Below are 18,856 nucleotides of genomic sequence, written 5' to 3'. Positions count from 1 at the left end.
TATATATATATATATATATATATAGTGTGTTTGTGTGTGTGTGTGTGTGTTTTTATACACACATTTGAATTACAGAAAACAAATACTAAAAAAAAAGGGTTGCATGGCGCGAGATTCGATCCCCCAACCTTCGGATTACGAACCCGAGCGCTTACCGTAGCGCCACGACGCTGTAGAAAATTATTAATCGTAGAGAGTATTTCACCGCAACGGTTTATTTTAACTGTCGATTTTCTCTACAACGGCTGAGAAGTGCATCTTGGTGCTTTGCCACATTACACCTCTGGCCATGAGCTTTTATTATGCGCAGTATGAATCGAATCTGAATTTCACAATTGGCGGCCTCCCCTTGTTGGCCACAAATAATCCTGAGCATCACGACGGATACAGGGATTAGTGGAAACACAGTTGCAACGAGGCTCAAATTCCGTAACAAAGAAATTCACCAAAACTAATAGCGAAATATATATATTTATAAAAGCAATTAAAAATTCGGTTGACGTCTTTCTAAGAGACAGTCTCCAATCCTTCCAAACTACGTAAGTGAAGACCACATGTGGCTTAAATTCAAAGCAATAGTATCAACAGCACTCGAGAGATTCATACCAAATAAATTAATAAGAGACGGAACTGATCCCCCACGGTACACAAAACAAGACAGAAAGCTGCTGCAGGAGCCCCGAAAAAGGCACGTATAATTTAGACGAGCGCAAAATCTCCAAGATTGGCGAAGTTTTGCTGAGGCTCGAAATCTGGTGCGGATTTCGATGCGAGATGCATTTAATAGTTTCCACAACGAAAGTCTCTCTAGAAATGTGGCGGAAAATCCAAAGAGATTCTGGTCCTATGTTCAGTAAACCAGCAGAAAGGCTCCGTAAGCGATGAGGAGGAGGAGGAGGCAAATGTCCGGCGTGGCAAATGTCCGCACACCAATGAAACGGCACGCTGGGAGCTAGAGGCAGGGAGGGGGAGGGGGGGCAGGGGCTGTAATGAGGGAGAGAGCAAACACTTGTGGTGGCCGCTATCTGCTGACAAGCTTTTCGCGTCCCACTTGTAGCCCTGGGTAAGCGTGCCGCTTCGTCACCCACTCGGAGGGGCCCTGTCTGTTAAGGAGAGGCTTTTAGCCGAGCCGGGCCAGGTATGAAGAAGGCGAGGGGTCATGTGTAGGGGCACGTATACTCTGGAGGCCAGGTGTTAGACTCGTAGCTGCGGTAATGTGGCCGCCGATGGATGTTCGTGAAACGTGCCGTGTCATAGGTGGGACTTTCTCGCCCCGCGTACCGGCTTCCAAAATGGGGGGCGGGGGGAGGGGGGGCAGAAACCGAAGACCACAACGTTATTTGTCCCTGACAACGACGCAAGTGTGGTGATGCTTTGGGCAAAGTAGGCAGGAAATGCAGATGAAATTAAAAGAGGGTGGATAAAAAAAAAAAAGAGAGGATGAGACAGAATACTGAAAACGATGAGCCATATGAGGGTTACTAGGGGACCGCACCTACCTGTCATCACCATTTTCGTTCAGATTTATAGTACACGCGAGGTTTGGCCAGTAACGAAAATAACAGATGCGGGAGATCTAGAAGGCCTAGCGTTTAGAAAGAAGAGCATTTTTGGTGGGGATCGGACAAGCATGAGCCAATTACTTGACGGTGGTTTCCAGATACCAGTTGGCGCGACGGAGAACGGTAACGCGAGAGTCATGAGGTCGAATCTCTAATCAGAAACTTCATTTTTTTCATTTTCGATTCTTAGGATGTTGTTCAACGATGCTGTCAGGGTGTTTCTCTTAACATGGCTCGGGATCACTCTACATCTACATCTGCATCCGTACTCCGCAAGCCACCTGACGGTGTGTGGCGGAGGGTACCTTGAGTCCCTCTATCGGTTCTCCCTTCTATTCCAGTCTCGTATAATTCGTGGAAATAAGGATTGTCGGTATGCCTCTGTGTGGGCTCTAATCTCTCTGATTTTATCCTCATGGTCTCTTCGCGAGATGTACGTAGGAAGGAGCAATATACTGCTTGACTCCTCGGTGAAGGTATGTTCTCGAAACTTCGACAAAAGCCCGTACCGAGCTACTGAGCGTCTCTCCTGCAGAGTCTTCCACTGGAGTTTATCTATCATCGCGATTACTAAATGATCCTGTAACGAAGTGCGCTGCTTTCCGTTGGATCTTCTCTATCTCTTCTATCAACCCTATCTGGTACGGATCCCACACTGGTGAGCAGTATTCAAGCAGTGGTCGAACAAGCGTACTGTAACTTAGTTCCTTTGTTTTCGGACTGCATTTCCTTAGGAATGTTCCAGTGAATCTCAGTCTGTCATGTGCTTTACCGACGATCAACTTCATATGGATCAGTCCATTTTAAATCACTCCTAATGCGTACTCCCAGATAATTTATGGAATTAACTGCTTCCAGTTGCTGACCTGCTATATTGTAGCTAAATGATAAGGGATCTTACTTTCTATGTATTCGCAGCAATTGCCATTCCCTGCACCATGCTTCAATTCGCTGCCGATCCTCCTGCATTTCAGTACAATTTTCCACTGTTACAACCTCTCGATATACCACAGCATCATCGACAAAAGCATCAGTGAACTTCTGATGTTATCTAGGAACTCTTCAATCCAATCACACAATTGGTCTGATAGTCCATACGCTCTTACTTTGTTCATTAAACGACTGTGGGGAACTGTATCGAAGTCAAGAAACACGGCATCTACCTGGGATCCCGTGTCTATGGCCCTCTGAGTCTCGTGGACGAATAGCGCGAGCTGGGTTTCACACGATCGTCTTTTTCGAAACCCATGCTGATTCCTACAGAGTAGATTTCTAGTCTCCAGAAAAGTCATTATACTCGAACATAATACGTGTTCCAAAATTCTACAACTGATAGACGTTAGAGATATAGGTCTATAGTTCTGCACATCTGTTCGACGTCCCTTCTCGAAAACGGGGATGACCTGTGCCCTTTTCCAATCCTTTGGAACGCTGCGCTCTTCTAGAGACCTACGGTACACCGCTGCAAGAAGGGGGGCAAGTGCCTTCGCGTACTCTGTGCAAAATAGAACTCATTCAGGTTAAACATGAATCGCAGTTATTATTTGTACATTCTCGGATATGAAGATCTAGCTTAGCGCCAGCTCACGTAGACTGTTTGGCATGCAGATTTTTATTTAAAATTTTTACTTAATCGAATTTTCATGTTGTTAAAAAACTGCAAGACCTAAGTTTTTCGCGCTAATTAAGACCATATTAGCATGGTCTTTTGAAGTATACTCCTGGCCATAGAGGGATTCTGGCAGCTGCAGTTCAAAATTTTTGTTAATCATGCCTTTTGCGTTCTTGTGGAGACGGTTCCGTAGCAACTTTCATCTCCTAACAAATATTTCTTTAGATCTAACCGACAAGTGAAACACCAATTTTCATAAATTAAGCTGTAAAATTTTTTTTATCTAACGAAATATTTTCTTAAAAATTTACATGTCCGACTGCATTCCATTGGGAGTTGAATTTCCAGAAACACTGAAACGCGTATGTTTTTTTATTTTTAACCGAGAAGTCAAATACCAAGTGTCACAGATATAACCTTAAGAATCTCTTCCTAGTTCTTTAGCAATTATTTATTTTCAAAAAAACTTTCAACTACTTTTTTACCCCTTGGTGGCTGAATTTCCAAAACCGTTGAAACAGGAATTTTTTGTATTTTGACTGTGAAACCAAATACCAGTTTTCGTAATTCCAGCTTCCAAATTCCCTGAATACCGACCTACTTTCAAAAAGCCTTTCATCGCCTATGTCAGCCCCTTAGGACTGGAATTTCGTGCAATTCGTGCTTAAACGATGCCTACAGTATAAGATCCACACCCTCTCCAGACTACAAGTTTTTATCCTTCGCGGTTTTGCCTGATCGATGATGGGTCATTGAATAAGTCTGACCTTATTTCGCCCCCATAGGGACTGAATTCCCAAGAACAGTCAAACACACTGTTTTTGTTTGTAACTCAGAAGCCAAATTTATTAATAGATTTTGCTTTTAAAATGCGTACACAATAAAATATTTTCACGAAATATCTCATCTCCTATTGCACTCCCTTAGAGGTCAAATTTCCAGAAACTCTGAAACATGTAACTGTTGTTTTATTTGTAACCGAGGAATCAAACATCAATGTTCATAGATGTACCTTTAAAAATAGTTCCTTTAATAGTGATATGTTGTCAAAAAAAAATCTTTCATCCACCATTTTACCCCATCGGGTTAAATTTCCAAAAATGATGAAACATATATTTCCTTAGTTCTGACTGAGAATCCAAACACCAATTTTTGTAAGTCTCACTTTAAAATTGCCTTCATTTTTCAATAAAACCCCTCATATCCTATTACACCCTCTTACGATGCATACTTCGAAAAATCCTTTCTTAAAGAACGTCTATAGTGTAAGATTCGCAACTTCTCCAAATTTCAAGTTTCTGTGCTTAGCGGTTTGGCTCTGCGATGAGTCAGTCAATCAGGACATTGGCTGTTGTACACAGAGACATGTGTCTATTTGTCTACACGTTTACTACAGCAATGTATAAAAATTTGAAGTCAATCTGAAAGGAAAATTTTGAGATATTTCGTAACAATGTTTTCCAGTTACGACTGACTGACTCATTGCCCAGACAAATTGCTGAGTACAGAAACTTGAAATTTGCAGAAGGTGTGAATCTCACACTGTAGGCGTTGTTTAAGAAAGGATATATATATATAATTATGAATTTGGCCAGCTATGGACCGCATACAACTTAAGACTTATGGTGTTTCTTTTTCTTCCGTTCTTCCCAGTACTTCTTCATTTTCTCGCCAACTGCTCGTCTCTGCTCATCTGTCCACACTCTCTTGGGTCGAGGTTCTGGCGCATCTTCTTCATAGTTTGCGTTTTCTATAAGTAGCCTAAAGTTATTCCTGTCACGTATTATTTCTTCTGGAACACCTATTTTGTTGGCGTCTTTCTTTACTGCTTCTATCCATCCTACAGTGTTTTTCAGCTTACTAACGTAATTAAAAATTTTCTTTGTAATCCGTGTTTCTTCCATTCTTTTTAAATGTCCATAAAATTTTAGCCGTCTCTTCCTCATTGTATCTGTGATCTTTTCTGTATTTTTGTATAGGTCTTCATTTCTCCTTTTAATCCACCTATTTTCCTTGTTTTTCTCAGGACCTAGAATTTTTCTTAATATTTTTCTCTCTCTTTTTTCTAGGTCTCTTAATTCGCCTTTCTTATTCAATGTTAGGCACTCTGATCCATATGTTGCTTGTGTCCTAATAACTGAATTATAATGTTTGATGACCTTAGCTGTTTAGTCCCCCTTAAACATCCCAACAACCACCACCACTAAAAATTTAAAAATATACATATATTAAAGAAATATGTATCTCAAAACACGTCCATATTAGAATTAAATGATTTGTCTAAATTTCAAAGCAATCGGTGAAGAACTATCAGCCTCCAACATTTACCTTTTTATAATGTTCCCCCTTTTATTATATGTACATTACATGTATACCAGATGACGTTCTAGTGGGTGTGTAAAAACACGTGAATATTCCAATACAATGATGTGTCAAGAAATCCGTAAAGTACTTTCGGAGATTTGAGATTATGAAGAAATGAACTTCTACGTTTGTTCTTATATAGAAATACAAATGCTCCTATTAACAAATCTCCGAAAGGTTTTTATCGAATGCTTTGAAATTATGATGCACTGTTGCATTGGAATACATGTGTGTCTTTATTTTAATATGTTTATTATATATTTTTTATAAATTTAAAAATAGGGAAACATTGCTACAAAAACATCTCAAATATATATATATATATATATATATATATATATATATATACTTAACGACATATATTTATAGATATGTTGTTAAGTATCTACTTCTTTAATATAAATTTCAAAGGAGCCGGTCAACAAGTTTCGGAGATTTCGGATGAACAATTGCGTTTTTATTTCCGTAGATGAAGGCTCGGGCCAAATTACTACACAATTCAGTGGTTTGTAGTGTAAAGGAAAGGTAGGCCTACTCGCACAGAACCATTTTCATCCATGCAACCGATGTTTATAAGATATAATTTAACAGGGCTGAATAGTAGTTATAGAAGTATTTAAGAAAGCAAGTTTTTCAAAAGCATTGCCAACATTAAATCTGAAATGAATGTTATGGTCGCGCATATGAAACAATTGCATTAGATCATGGGAATATGAATTTTTCCAGGTTCTGTGTGTGAAATGTATTCTTTGTCCTCATATTGGTTCTGAATTTTTCATATTAATTAAAATATTGGTTTGTGCTGGGAATAAGGCCTGTGAATAGAGGTATTGGCTGCCTGTGACTGCAGCAGCTGCTTGAAAAAGCTGTTTCTACGCAAGGCCTCAAACGAAGTGGGGCACCGTCTTATGGGATTAGTTCGTGGAAGTGTTATACCGCTGCAAATAAAATTTAGTTCTGACCGCCAACAAACGTTAGTAATGTTATGCATAATTACTTGTAAAAAACTCGAGTTACAATCATTGTAGACTACTGAGTGAGCAACTTTACGTAAGGTGATGGTTACGAAATGGGACAGGAAAATTCAAGGAATCTTGTTGTAGTCGAGAGTCAGTGTTGTATTACATGAATACACGAAGATGTAGGTTAGAAACCCAAAGAACTTTTAGTCAGAAGCAATCGACATGCTACTGATGTTTGACTGTTGTGAGCTGTGAATAATGAGAAGTACGCCGCGCGGGATTAGCCGAGCGGTCTAGAGCGCTACAGTCATGGACTGTGCGGCCGATCCACGCGGAGGTTCGAGTACTCCCTCGGGCATGGGTGTGTGTTTTTCTCCTTAGGATAACTTAGGTTAAGTAGTGTGTAAGCTTAGGAACTGATGACCTTAGCTGTTAAGTCCCATAAGATTTCACACACATTTGAACAATGAGAAGTACGTCACACTCAATGTGTTGCCCCAACATGACTACAGCGCCGCCAACGGCTCTGCCGCGCAATTAAATGTGGAGTGTCCCCTAAGGTTCAGTACTAGATCCATTTCTACTCTTCATGTGCGAATGTGTAAATGAAGCTCCAGTGACCTACGAATAAAACGACACTGTTCTTTTGGGTTGAAACCTGATAATGCGTTGTATGCTGGTCGTGAGCTCCACCAACGTCTCCCGTGCACAGTACAACGTGTGATGCCCCCCACCCCCCCATATTTCAGTACCAGGTCCGCTCCAGTTTCCATGTATCGGTATGTATGCGACAGTGTGCGCTATGTGATATGATCCAAAACTCTGTGCACAAAAACGGGATCATTCTGGGGCTTATACCTTGGTTGCTATTGTTGATAAAAAGGTAGGGTCAAATGTTTCACACAGCTCTTGGGCTAGGGACCATTTGTATACCCAACAGAAGGATCGTCTTAGTGTCACTAACGTACAGTACAACGTGAAAGTATGAATATTACACACTTGTTCCTGCTTAGGCGAATGGAGCAAAAAAGTTGGTTCTTTTGCACTTGATGTGGTCTACAGTGGGCCTTAATGGGCTTATACAGGTACAATTAGTTCATGAGCGATTCCTTAGAAAACCACAAAAACTTTTTACCATTTTTTCGTACCATAACAAAGCTGCGGATTCAAAGACGTCTATGCACAACAAATGGCTGAAATTTTTACGATATATTTCTAAAATTCTGACTTTAAAAAACCTGAGAATTTTCTTTACATAGTTATATTTCTGGGATACAGGGGTCCAAATTATCTTACTTGTACTCCTAAAACGGGCACATAAACTCTGGTGCGAGGACACGTATCACGGACAAATATGCTATAAAGTGTCTCCATCCTCACACAAGGGTGCCGGAAACCCTACGTCATAGTACTGAAGGACATGCTATATTTCTGTGCTTATAAAATCCGGACTGAGGTGTAAAATTAATTTTGCGTTACTTCAGTGTCCCATAAGTACACTACTGGCCATTAAATTTCGTACATCACGAAGTTGACGTGCTACAGGCGCGAAATTTAACCGACACGAAGAAGATGCTGTGATATGCAAATGATTGGCTTTTCAGAGCATTCACACAAGGTTGGCGCCGGTGGCGACACCTACAACGTGCCGACATGAGGAAAGTTTCCAACCGATTTCTCACACACAAACAGCAGTTGACCGGCGTTGCCTGGTGAAATGTTGTTGTGATGGCTCGTGTAAGGAGGAGAAATGCGTACCATAACGTTTTCGACTTTGATAAAGGTCGTATTGTAGCCCATCGCGGTTGCGGTTTGTCGTATCGCGACATTGCTGCTCGCGTTGGTCGAGATCCAATGACTGTTAGCAGAATATGGAATCGGTGGGTTCAGGAGGGTAATACGGAACGCCGTGCTGGATCCCAACGGCCTCGTATCACTAGCAGTCGAGATGACAGGCATGTTATCGGCACGGCTGTAACGGATCGCGCAGCCACGTCTCGATCCCTGAGTTAACAGATGGGGACGTTTGCAAGACAACAACCATCTGCACGAACAGTTCGACGACGTTTGCAGCACCACGGACTATCAGCTCTGAGACTATGGCTGCGGTTACCTTCGACGGTGCATCACAGACAGAAGCACCTCGGATGGTGTACTCAACGACGAACCTGGGTGCACGATTGCAAAACGTCATTTTTTCGGATGAATCCGACTTCTGTCTACAGCATCGTGATGGTCGCATCCGTGTTTGGCGACATCGCGGTGAACGCACATTGGAAGCATGTATTCGTCATCGCCATACTGGCGTATCACCCGGCGAGATAGTATGGGGTGCCACTGGTTACACGTCGCGGTCACCTCTTGTCCGCATTGACGGCACTTTGAACACTGGACGTTACATTTCAGATTTATTACGACCTGTTTCAGTAGGATAATGCACGACCGCATGTTGCGGGTCCTGTACGGGCCTTTCTGGATACAGAAAATGTTCGACTGCTGTGCTGGCCAGCACATTCTGCAGATCTCTCACCAATTGAAAACGTCTGGTCGATGGTGGTCGAGCAACTGGCTCGTCACAATTCCCCAGTCACTACTCTTGCTGAACTGTGGTATCGTGTTGAAGCTGCACGGGCAGCTGTACCTGCACACGCCATCCAAGCTCTGTTTGACTCAATGCCCAGGTGTATTAAGGCCGTTGTTACGGCCAGAGGTGGTTGTTCTGGGTACTGATTTCTCAGGATCTATGCACCCAAATTGCGAGAAACTGTAATCACATGTCACTTATAGTATAATATATTTGTCCAATGAATACCCGTTTATCGTCTGCATATCTTCTTGGTGTAGCAATTTTAATGGCCAGTAGTGTAAATTATCAAAACTGTAAGGATCCATAAGATTCTTTTCATGTGAGTGACATGAGGATAAAGAAGGGTATAAGGTTACATAAATGCATGAAAAAGACGCTCATCCATGGGTTTCGTACTCTGCTGATGGGCCGGGCGTTGGTGCTGTGTTGCAGCACGACGGCAGCGCCGCCAACGGCCATCCCACGCAACCACCGCCCAGAGAGCGAACCGCCACGCCCTTTGCCCTTCAACCTGCCAGCCAGCCCTCTGCCTACGGCGGCGACCCTGCTGTCGCAGCCACCGTCTGCGAGGTAAGCCACTTAACTGTACCTGTTTTATTAAATGTTTTCACAACCGTCACCTGTAGAATGGAATGACGACAACCAAAATTTGTGCCCAGCCGGGACTCCAACCTGGGACCCCAGTTTATCGTGAGCTCTCGCCTTACCTTTGGCTGTCTTTTTTTTTAATTTTCTGACATATATTTGTAAAAGGCTTACAACTTTGGCTCCGCTGTTTGCCGATAGGTGGCGATAACGGTAAGTAGCGGTAGAAAGAAACAGATCGCAGACGTCAGGCAGTTAGCTTGGACCTCCGTCAACACAACCTCATTCAAACGTTAGTCGATTCCCTCGAGGGGAACGATCTATTGATACGTAATCAGCATGGTTTCAGAAAACATCGTTCTTGTGCAACGCAGCTAGCTCTTTATTCGCACGAAGTAATGGCCGCTATCGAAAGGAGATCTCAAGTTGATTCCGTATTTCTAGATTTCCGGAAAGCTTTTGACACCGTTCCTCACAAGTGACTTCTAATCAAGTTGCGGGCCTATGCGGTATCGTCTCAGTTGTGCGACTGGACTCGTGTTTTCCTGTCAGGAAGGTCGCAGTTCGTAGTAATAGACGGCAAATCATCGAGTAAAACTGAAGTGATATCAGGTGATCCCCAGGGAAGTGTCCTGGGACCTCTGTTGTTCCTGATCTATATAAATGACCTGGGTGACAATCTGAGCAGTTCTCTCAGGTTGTACGCAGATGATGCTGTACTTTACCGTCTAGTAAGGTCATCCGAAGACCAGTATCAGTTGCAAAGCGATTTAGAAAAGATTGCTGTATGGTGTGGCAGGTGGCAGTTGACGCTAAATAACGAAAAGTGTGAGGTGATCCACACGAGTTCCAAAAGAAATCCGTTGGAATTCGATTACTCGATAAATAGTACAATTCTCAAGGCTGTCAATTCAACTAAGTACCTGGGTGTTAAAATTACGAACAACTTCAGTTGGAAAGACCACATAGATAATATTGTGGGGAAGGCGAGCCAAAGGTTGCGTTTCATTGGCAGGACACATAGAAGATGCAACAAGTCCACTAAAGAGACAGCTTACACTACACTCGTTCGTCCCCTGTTAGAATATTGTTGCGCGGTGTGGGATCCTTACCAGGTGGGATTGACGGAGGACATCGAAAGGATGCAACAAAGGGCAGCTCGTTTTGTTTTATCACGTAATAGGGGAGATAGTGTGGCAGATATGATACGCGAGTTGGAATGGAAGTCATTAAAGCAAAGACGTTTTTCGTCGCGGCGAGATCTATTTACGAAATTTCAGTCACCAGCTTTCTCTTCCGAATGCGAAAATATTTTGTTGAGCCCAACCTACATACGTAGGAATGATCATCGAAATAAAATAAGAGAAATCGGAGATCGAACAGAAAGGTTTAGGTGTTCGTTTTTCCCGCGCGCTGTTCGGGAGTGGAATGGTAGGGAGATAGTATGATTGTAGTTCGATGAATCCTCTGCCAAGCACTTAAATGTGAATTACAGAGTAATCATGTAGATGTAGATGTAGATGTAGATGTGTTTGCATCATTAAATTGTTCTGACTGAAAATGTCAGTTTACAAGCGTAATTCTCGTCGTTTGCGAGAGGTGTTACTGTTTTGTTCCTATATGAAAAAAAAACAGCGGCTGAGTCTCTCAAGTACGTATCGTACGGGCGCTATCAGTGAAAGAACGTGTCGTGAGTGGTTTCAACGTGTAATAGTTCTTGAATTACGTAACCATTGCGGCACCTCACCTCAACCTCTCGATACCAACAATATTCACTGTGTTTCTGTAAAATAGTTCACATATTTCTGTAGTGATGGTGCAACAAAAGTAATAAGAAAGAAGTGTAACTTAAATTCGGAGAGCTCATTATTTTTTTGCATCACCGTTCTGCTAACTTGCAAAAGTTTAATCTTCAATAATGGTTTATGAAACGCATCTATAAAACTTTTGAATATCGCAGAATAATACCTAGGCCTCTTTGCATCCAAGGTTGGAATCATCACCACCTAGATTTTCGACGATTGAGCCATGAGTTCACAACGAGACCAGCGTGGGAAACACGAAAAGATGAGTGCCTAGTTTATTCATTATTACATGTAATGACTTTATTAACTGTGCTCTAATGACACCTGCCACGTAATATAACTTTGTTGTTGCCGGAAAATGCAATATTTAGCCGCGTGAGCAACACTACAATCATAATTAATTTTTGACCTTTGTTGTGGTAGGGTTGTTAGAAAGGCTTCAAGAACGGTGTTTTTAACGTCATAGACGTGGTGGAAGAGAGAATGTTTTCGAAGATGCAGAATTGGAGTCATTTCTGAGTGAAGACTCAAGAAGAATTGGCACAATTAGTGGGAGTGACACGGCAAGCCATTTCAAAACGTCTCAAGGCTATGGGCATGATTCAGAAAGAAGGAACGTAGGTCCCGTGTGAGCTGAAACCAAGAGGAATTGAACGGCGTTTGTGAACAGTTGCTTCAGAGGCAAAAACGGAACTGATTTCTTCATCGCATTGTGACCGGGGACGAAAAATGTGTTCATTGCGATAACCCTAAACGAAAAAAAATCATGGAGATATCTCGGCCATGCTTGCACGTCGCCGGCCAAACCGTTTGTTTGAATAGTCCATTAGTAGTGTAGCGCTTGACACAGTCACGTCGATTAAATACACTCCTGGAAATTGAAATAAGAACACCGTGAATTCATTGTCCCAGGAAGGGGAAACTTTATTGACACATTCCTGGGGTCAGATACATCACATGATCACACTGACAGAACCACAGGCACATAGACACAGGCAACAGAGCATGCACAATGTCGGCACTAGTACAGTGTATATCCACCTTTCGCAGCAATGCAGGCTGCTATTCTCCCATGGAGACGATCGTAGAGATGCTGGATGTAGTCCTGTGGAACGGCTTGCCATGCCATTTCCACCTGGCGCCTCAGTTGGACCAGCGTTCGTGCTGGACGTGCAGACCGCGTGAGACGACGCTTCATCCAGTCCCAAACATGGTCAATGGGAAACAGATCCGGAGATCTTGCTGGCCAGGGTAGTTGACTTACACCTTCTAGAGCACGTTGGGTGGCACGGGATACATGCGGACGTGCATTGTCCTGTTGGAACAGCAAGTTCCCTTGCCGGTCTAGGAATGGTAGAACGATGGGTTCGATGACGGTTTGGATGTACCGTGCACTATTCAGTGTCCCCTCGACGATCACCAGTGGTGTACGGCCAGTGTAGGAGATCGCTCCCCACACCATGATGCCGGGTGTTGGCCCTGTGTGCCTCGGTCGTATGCAGTCCTGATTGTGGCGCTCACCTGCACGGCGCCAAACACGCATACGACCATCATTGGCACCAAGGCAGAAGCGACTCTCATCGCTGAAGACGATACGTCTCCATTCGTCCCTCCATTCACGCCTGTCGCGACACCACTGGAGGCGGGCTGCACGATGTTGGGGCGTGAGCGGAAGACGGCCTAACGGTGTGCGGGACCGTAGCCCAGCTTCATGGAGACGGTTGCGAATGGTGCTCGCCGATACCCCAGGAGCAACAGTGTCCCTAATTTGCTGGGAAGTGGCGGTGCGGTCCCCTACGGCACTGCGTAGGATCCTACGGTCTTGGCGTGCATTCGTGCGTCGCTGCGGTCCGGTCCCAGGTCGACGGGCACGTGCACCTTCCGCCGACCACTGGCGACAACATCGATGTACTGTGGAGACCTCACGCCCCACGTGTTGAGCAATTCGGCGGTACGTCCACCCGGCCTCCCGCATGCCCACTATACGCCCTCGCTCAAAGTCCGTCAACTGCACATACGGTTCACGTCCACGCTGTCGCGGCATGCTACCAGAGTTAAAGACTGCGATGGAGCTCCGTATGCCACGGCAAACTGGCTGACACTGACGGCGGCGGTGCACAAATGCTGCGCAGCTAGCGCCATTCGACGTCCAACACCGCGGTTCCTGGTGTGTCCGCTGTGCCGTGCGTGTGATCATTGCTTGTACAGCCCTCTCGCAGTGTCCGGAGCAAGTATGGTGGGTCTGACACACCGGTGTCAATGTGTTCTTTTTTCCATTTCCAGGAGTGTATTTGGGCGTAACATTGCAGAGCGATATGAAGTGGGAGAAGCATGTAATGGCAGTTGTGGGGAAGGCGGATAGTCGTCTTCGGTTAATTTCTACCAATGAAAGGAGACCGCTTATAAAACACTGGTACGACCTATTCTTGAGTACTGCTGGAGCGTTTGGGATTCCTATCAAGTCGGATTGAGGGAGGACATAGAAGCAATTCAGAGGCGGGCTGCTAGATTTGTTACTGGTAGGTTTGATCATCACGCGAGTGTTACGGAAATGCTTCAGGAACTCGGGTGGGAGTCTCTAGAGGAAATTTAGAGAACCAGCATATGGGGCTGACTGCAGTACAATTTTACTGCCGCCAACTTACATTTCGCGGAAAGACCACAAAGATAAGATAAGAGAGATTAGGGCTCGTACAAAGGCATATAGGCAATCATTTTTCCCTCCTTCTGTTTGGGAGTGGAACAGGGAGAGAAGATGTTAGTTGTGGTACGAGGTACCCTCCGCCACGTACCGTATGGTGGATTGCGGAGTATGTATGTAGATGTAGAATATTCACGGCTCCAAGATCATGCTCTGCATTTGGTGGGACCAGCTCGGCGTCGTGTACTATGAGGTGTTAAAACCAAGCGAAACAATCATAGGTGCTGATGTGTTGGTAAATGTGCCAACACCTTGTAGATAGAGGCGGCCTAAATGCACGCTATCTAACGCAGATGGGCGTGAATTCTGGAACAGGATAAGTAGTGAATTCTAATAAGAAAAGTATGCAGCTCCTCGGATACTTAACTTTATTCTATCCTTGTGGTACATCGCTGTTGATAATACAAATAAGGCAATCTTCAGATACGGTTAATGGCGCCTTGCTTGGTCGTAGCCATGGACTTAGCTGAAGGCTATTCTAACAGTCTCTCGGCAAATGAGAGGAAGGCTTCGTCAGTGTAGTCGGTAGCACAGTCGTCGTACAACTGGGGCGAGAGCTATCCCGTATCTCGAGACCTGCCTTGTGGTGGCGCTCGGTCTGCGATCACACAGTGGCGACACGCGGGTCCGACATGTACTAAATGGACTGCGGCCGATTTAAGCTACCACCTAGGAAGTGTGGTGTCTGGCGGTCACACCACAGGTGCTAGTTCACGAACGCAATTAATGCGTTTGAGCAGAGCATTAAAAGACAAACGACCGCAATACAGCAAGATGCACGATAAAGTGATTTTGCAGCACGACAACGCTCGACCCCACGTTGCAAAAGAGGTCAAAACGTACTTGGAAACGTTAAAGTGGGAGGTCCTACCCCACCCGCCGTATTCTCCAGACATTTCTCCCTCTGACTGTCACCTGTTTAGATCAATGGCGCATGGACTGGCTGACCAACACTTCCGATCTCATGAAGAAGTCACAAATTGGATCGATACGTGGATCGCTTCAAAAGATGAACAATTTTTTCGACGCCGGATTCGTACACTGCCCGAAAGATGCGAGAAAGTAGTGGCCAGCGATGGAAAATACTTTCAATGATACATGTGTAACCAGTTTGTTTCATTAAAGCCTCAAATGTTGGGGAAGAAACGGCGGAAGGAAAGTAGTACACCTTGTAATTTGTATTTACCTTATACCACACGGCGTCGTGCACTGAGTAAGCAAAACAAATGTCTCTGCACTTTCCTATAGCGAGGTAATATATATGGAGAAACGAAAAATATGCTTCGTACACGATGCAGAAGGGCTGTCGCTACTCACGCTGCATCATCCAGGTACGTCTTCACGAATGCCGTATGTTATTCCACCGAGAATCGGACATGTTCTAGTCAGCTCAATCAATGGTTATCTTCTTCTATCTGTTGGGGATACAGCTGCCTGGAGGGTCACGTAGGGCTCTTCCTAAGTAATCGGAAAAATATTGTCCATATTTTGGGTTCCGTACAATCTTGCAATGAGGCCGACTGCCAATTGCGCGACAAATTCTTGAAGAGGCTGTTGTTGCTATGGTAGAAGATGCTGGTCTCAATGCGCGATATTCAAGCAGTGGACGAACTAAGACAGCTGAACGTCCGATGGCCCACCGTTCGAAAGTTGTGAGAACAGTTGTGAAACGGTGTCTCTGGTCGGTTCCAGTCCATCATGGATGCACACCGAACAACGTTCGTTACCTTGAACATAAACATGGTACGCAGTTAACAAATGTTACCGTCTCTTATCGAAATTAAAATGTGTTTCTCCTCAATGGCCTATTCGTTATTTCTCTTTCGCGTGTTTTTACAATTGCTTCCGCAAAGTTTCTTCGTCTTACTTACCACTCGTTTTTCAAAGGAGCACTTTAAAATATCGAAAGTTGAATTATAACTACCCTGTATACAGGACTACAGGGCGATTTAGAATGTAACGACCACACAAAACTAATCGCAACTAAGGGAGACGCGAGAAAGATCGGCGGAAGACTGCCTAGGTAGTGCAATGCGCACACGATATAGGTGGCTAACAAAACCTTCGTTCAACTAATACTTGAATTTTGATTTTATCCATACTGGATGAGAGGTCGTGGTTGTGAATGTCAATGTAAAAAAATATATCGGCTCAACCACTTGTTTGTAGTGTAAAACACTAAGATTGACGCGTTTCGGAAGTCAAGCCTCAATCATCAGAAAAATAAAAAAGTAAAAGAACCTGTTAAAACTCGCTAAAATGGAACATGCACCAGGCACAATAAAACTGATAATCAAATTAAAACATCTTCGCTACTTCCCTTGTTGCAGCCGTGTCATCCAAGGTGCATCTCCACACAGTCGTCAAAATATAAAAAACTCTAAAATGGTGTCGCCTATGGTGTTCAATATCTAACCACATGGCTCTCTCTTCTATCGTCGTTGATACCACACACCGCGTAGCCAAACACGACACTGAAACGCGAGTGAGCTCACGCGCAAGTAAACAAGGAAGTCACAGAGATGTCTATACAAACAGATAACGTATACATGTCCAAGGACCTCATGAAATGATGGGATCCTGCCTATTGCTAAAAACGTAGTTACTAAAAGAAACCAGTGAAATGTTTGAAAAAGTTATTTGTATCACCAGTTAGCTGTTCATTCAGTGTGTTCTGATTATCCACGCTATGTATCGTAATTTCCAGATGTTCTAGAAGATCTAGCTTTTTGCCTTTGTCCTGTCTATGTAAAATAACGAGATCCTGATCTATTCCAGCCATGGGATGTCCCGTTTCCCAAATATGCGTGGCAACAGCTGACTTTTCGAAATTATTAAGCCGGAAAGCATCGCTGTGTTCTTTGGAACGTACTTTAAAGGACCTACCAGTTTGGCCTACATAGCTTGCCTCGCAAAATGGCTAAGGAAGGATGGCTAGAGGACAAATGTAAGGATGTAGAGGCTTATCTCACTAGAGGTAAAATAGATACTGCCTACAGGAAAATTAAAGAGACCTTTGGAGAAAACAGAACCACTTGTATGAATATCAAGAGCTCAGATGGAAACCCAGTCCTAACCAAAGAAGGGAAAGCAGAAAGGTGGAAGGAGTATATAGAGGTCTATACAAAGGCGATGTACTTGAGGACGATATTATAGAAATGGAAGAGAATGTAAATGAAGATGAAATGGGAGATACGATACTGCGTGAAGAGTTTGACAGAGCACTGAAACACCTGAGCCGAAACAAGGCCCCGGGAGTAGATAACATTCCATTAGAACTACTAACGGCCTTGGGAGAGCCAGTCCTGACAAAACTCTACCATCTGGTGAGCAAGATGTATGAGACAGGCGAAGTACCCTCAGACTCCAAGAAGAATATAATAATTCGAATCCCAAAGAAAGCAGGTGTTGACAGATGTGAAAATTACCGAACTATCAGTTTAATAAATCACAGCTTCAAAATACTAACGCGAATTCTTTATAGACGAATGGAAAGACTGGTAGAAGCCGACCTCGGGGTAGATCAGTTTGGATTCCGTAGAAATATTGGAACACGTGAGGCAATACTGACCTTGCGACTTATCTCAGAAGAAAGATTAAGGAAAGGCAAACCTACGTTTCTAGCATTTGTAGACTTAGAGAAAGCTTTTGACAATGTTGACTGGAATACTCTCTTTCAAATTCTAAAGGTGGCAGGGGTAAAATACAGGGAGCGAAAGGCTATTTACAATTAGTACAGAAACCAGATGGCAGTTATAAGAGTAGAGGGACATGAAAGGGAAGCAGTGGTTGGGAAGGGAGTGAGACAGGATTGTAGCCTCTCCCCGATGTTATTCAATCTGTATATTGAGCAAGCAGTAAAGGAAACAAAAGAAAAATTCGGTGTACGTATTAAAATCCATGGAGAAGAAATAAAAACTTTGAGGTTCGCCGATGACATTGTAATACTGTCAGAGACAGCAAAGGACTCGGAAGAGCAGTTGAACGGAATGGACAATGTCTTGAAAGGAGGATATACGATGAACATCAACAAAAGCAAAACGAGGATAACGGAATGTAGTCGGGTGATGCTGAGGGAATTAGATTAGGAAATGAGACAAAGTAGTAAAGGAGTTTTGGTATTTGGGGAGCATAATAACTGATGATGGTCGAAGTAGAGAGGATATAAAATGTAGACTGGCAATGGCAAGGAAAGCGTTTCTGAAGAAGAGAAATGTGTTAACATCGGGTATAGATTTAAGTGTCAGGAAGTCGTTTCTGAAAGTATTTGTATGGAGTGTAGCCATGTAGGGAAGTGAAACATGGACAATAAATAGTTGGGACAGGAAGAGAGTAGAAGCTTTCGAAATGTGGTGCTACAGAAGATTGCTGAAGATTAGATGGGTGATCATATAATTAATGAGGAAGTATTGAAGAGAATTGGGGAGAAGAGGAGTTTGTGGCCCAACTTGACGAGAAGAAGGGATCGGTTGGTAGGACATCTTCTGAGGCATCAAGGGATGACGGATTTAGCATTGGAGGACAGCGTGGAGGGTAAAAATCGTAGAGGGAGACCAAGAGATGAATACACTAAGCAGATTCAGAAGGATGTAGGTTGCAGGAGGTACTGGGAGATGAAGAAGCTTGCACAGGATGGAGTAGCATGGAGAGCTGCATCAAACCAGTCTCAGGACTGAAG

At 43.7% G+C, this 18,856-nt stretch overlaps 1 protein-coding gene across 1 annotated transcript in view; it reads left to right on the top strand.

Annotated features, from left to right (window-relative positions):
* The first annotated feature begins 9,415 nt into the window (after nt 1-9,415).
* LOC126428005 (putative uncharacterized protein DDB_G0271606) overlaps nt 9,416-18,856 on the top strand; it is a 61,608-nt gene continuing 52,167 nt past the window's right edge. The window contains exon 1 of the mRNA XM_050089888.1: nt 9,416-9,657. Coding sequence (XP_049945845.1) covers nt 9,416-9,657 — 242 coding nt within the window. The remainder of the gene's footprint in view (nt 9,658-18,856) is intronic.

This window comes from Schistocerca serialis, chromosome 12, assembly GCF_023864345.2.
Source record: "Schistocerca serialis cubense isolate TAMUIC-IGC-003099 chromosome 12, iqSchSeri2.2, whole genome shotgun sequence".
NCBI lineage: Eukaryota > Metazoa > Arthropoda > Insecta > Orthoptera > Acrididae > Schistocerca > Schistocerca serialis.
This window is presented reverse-complemented; position numbering and strand designations above follow the sequence as displayed.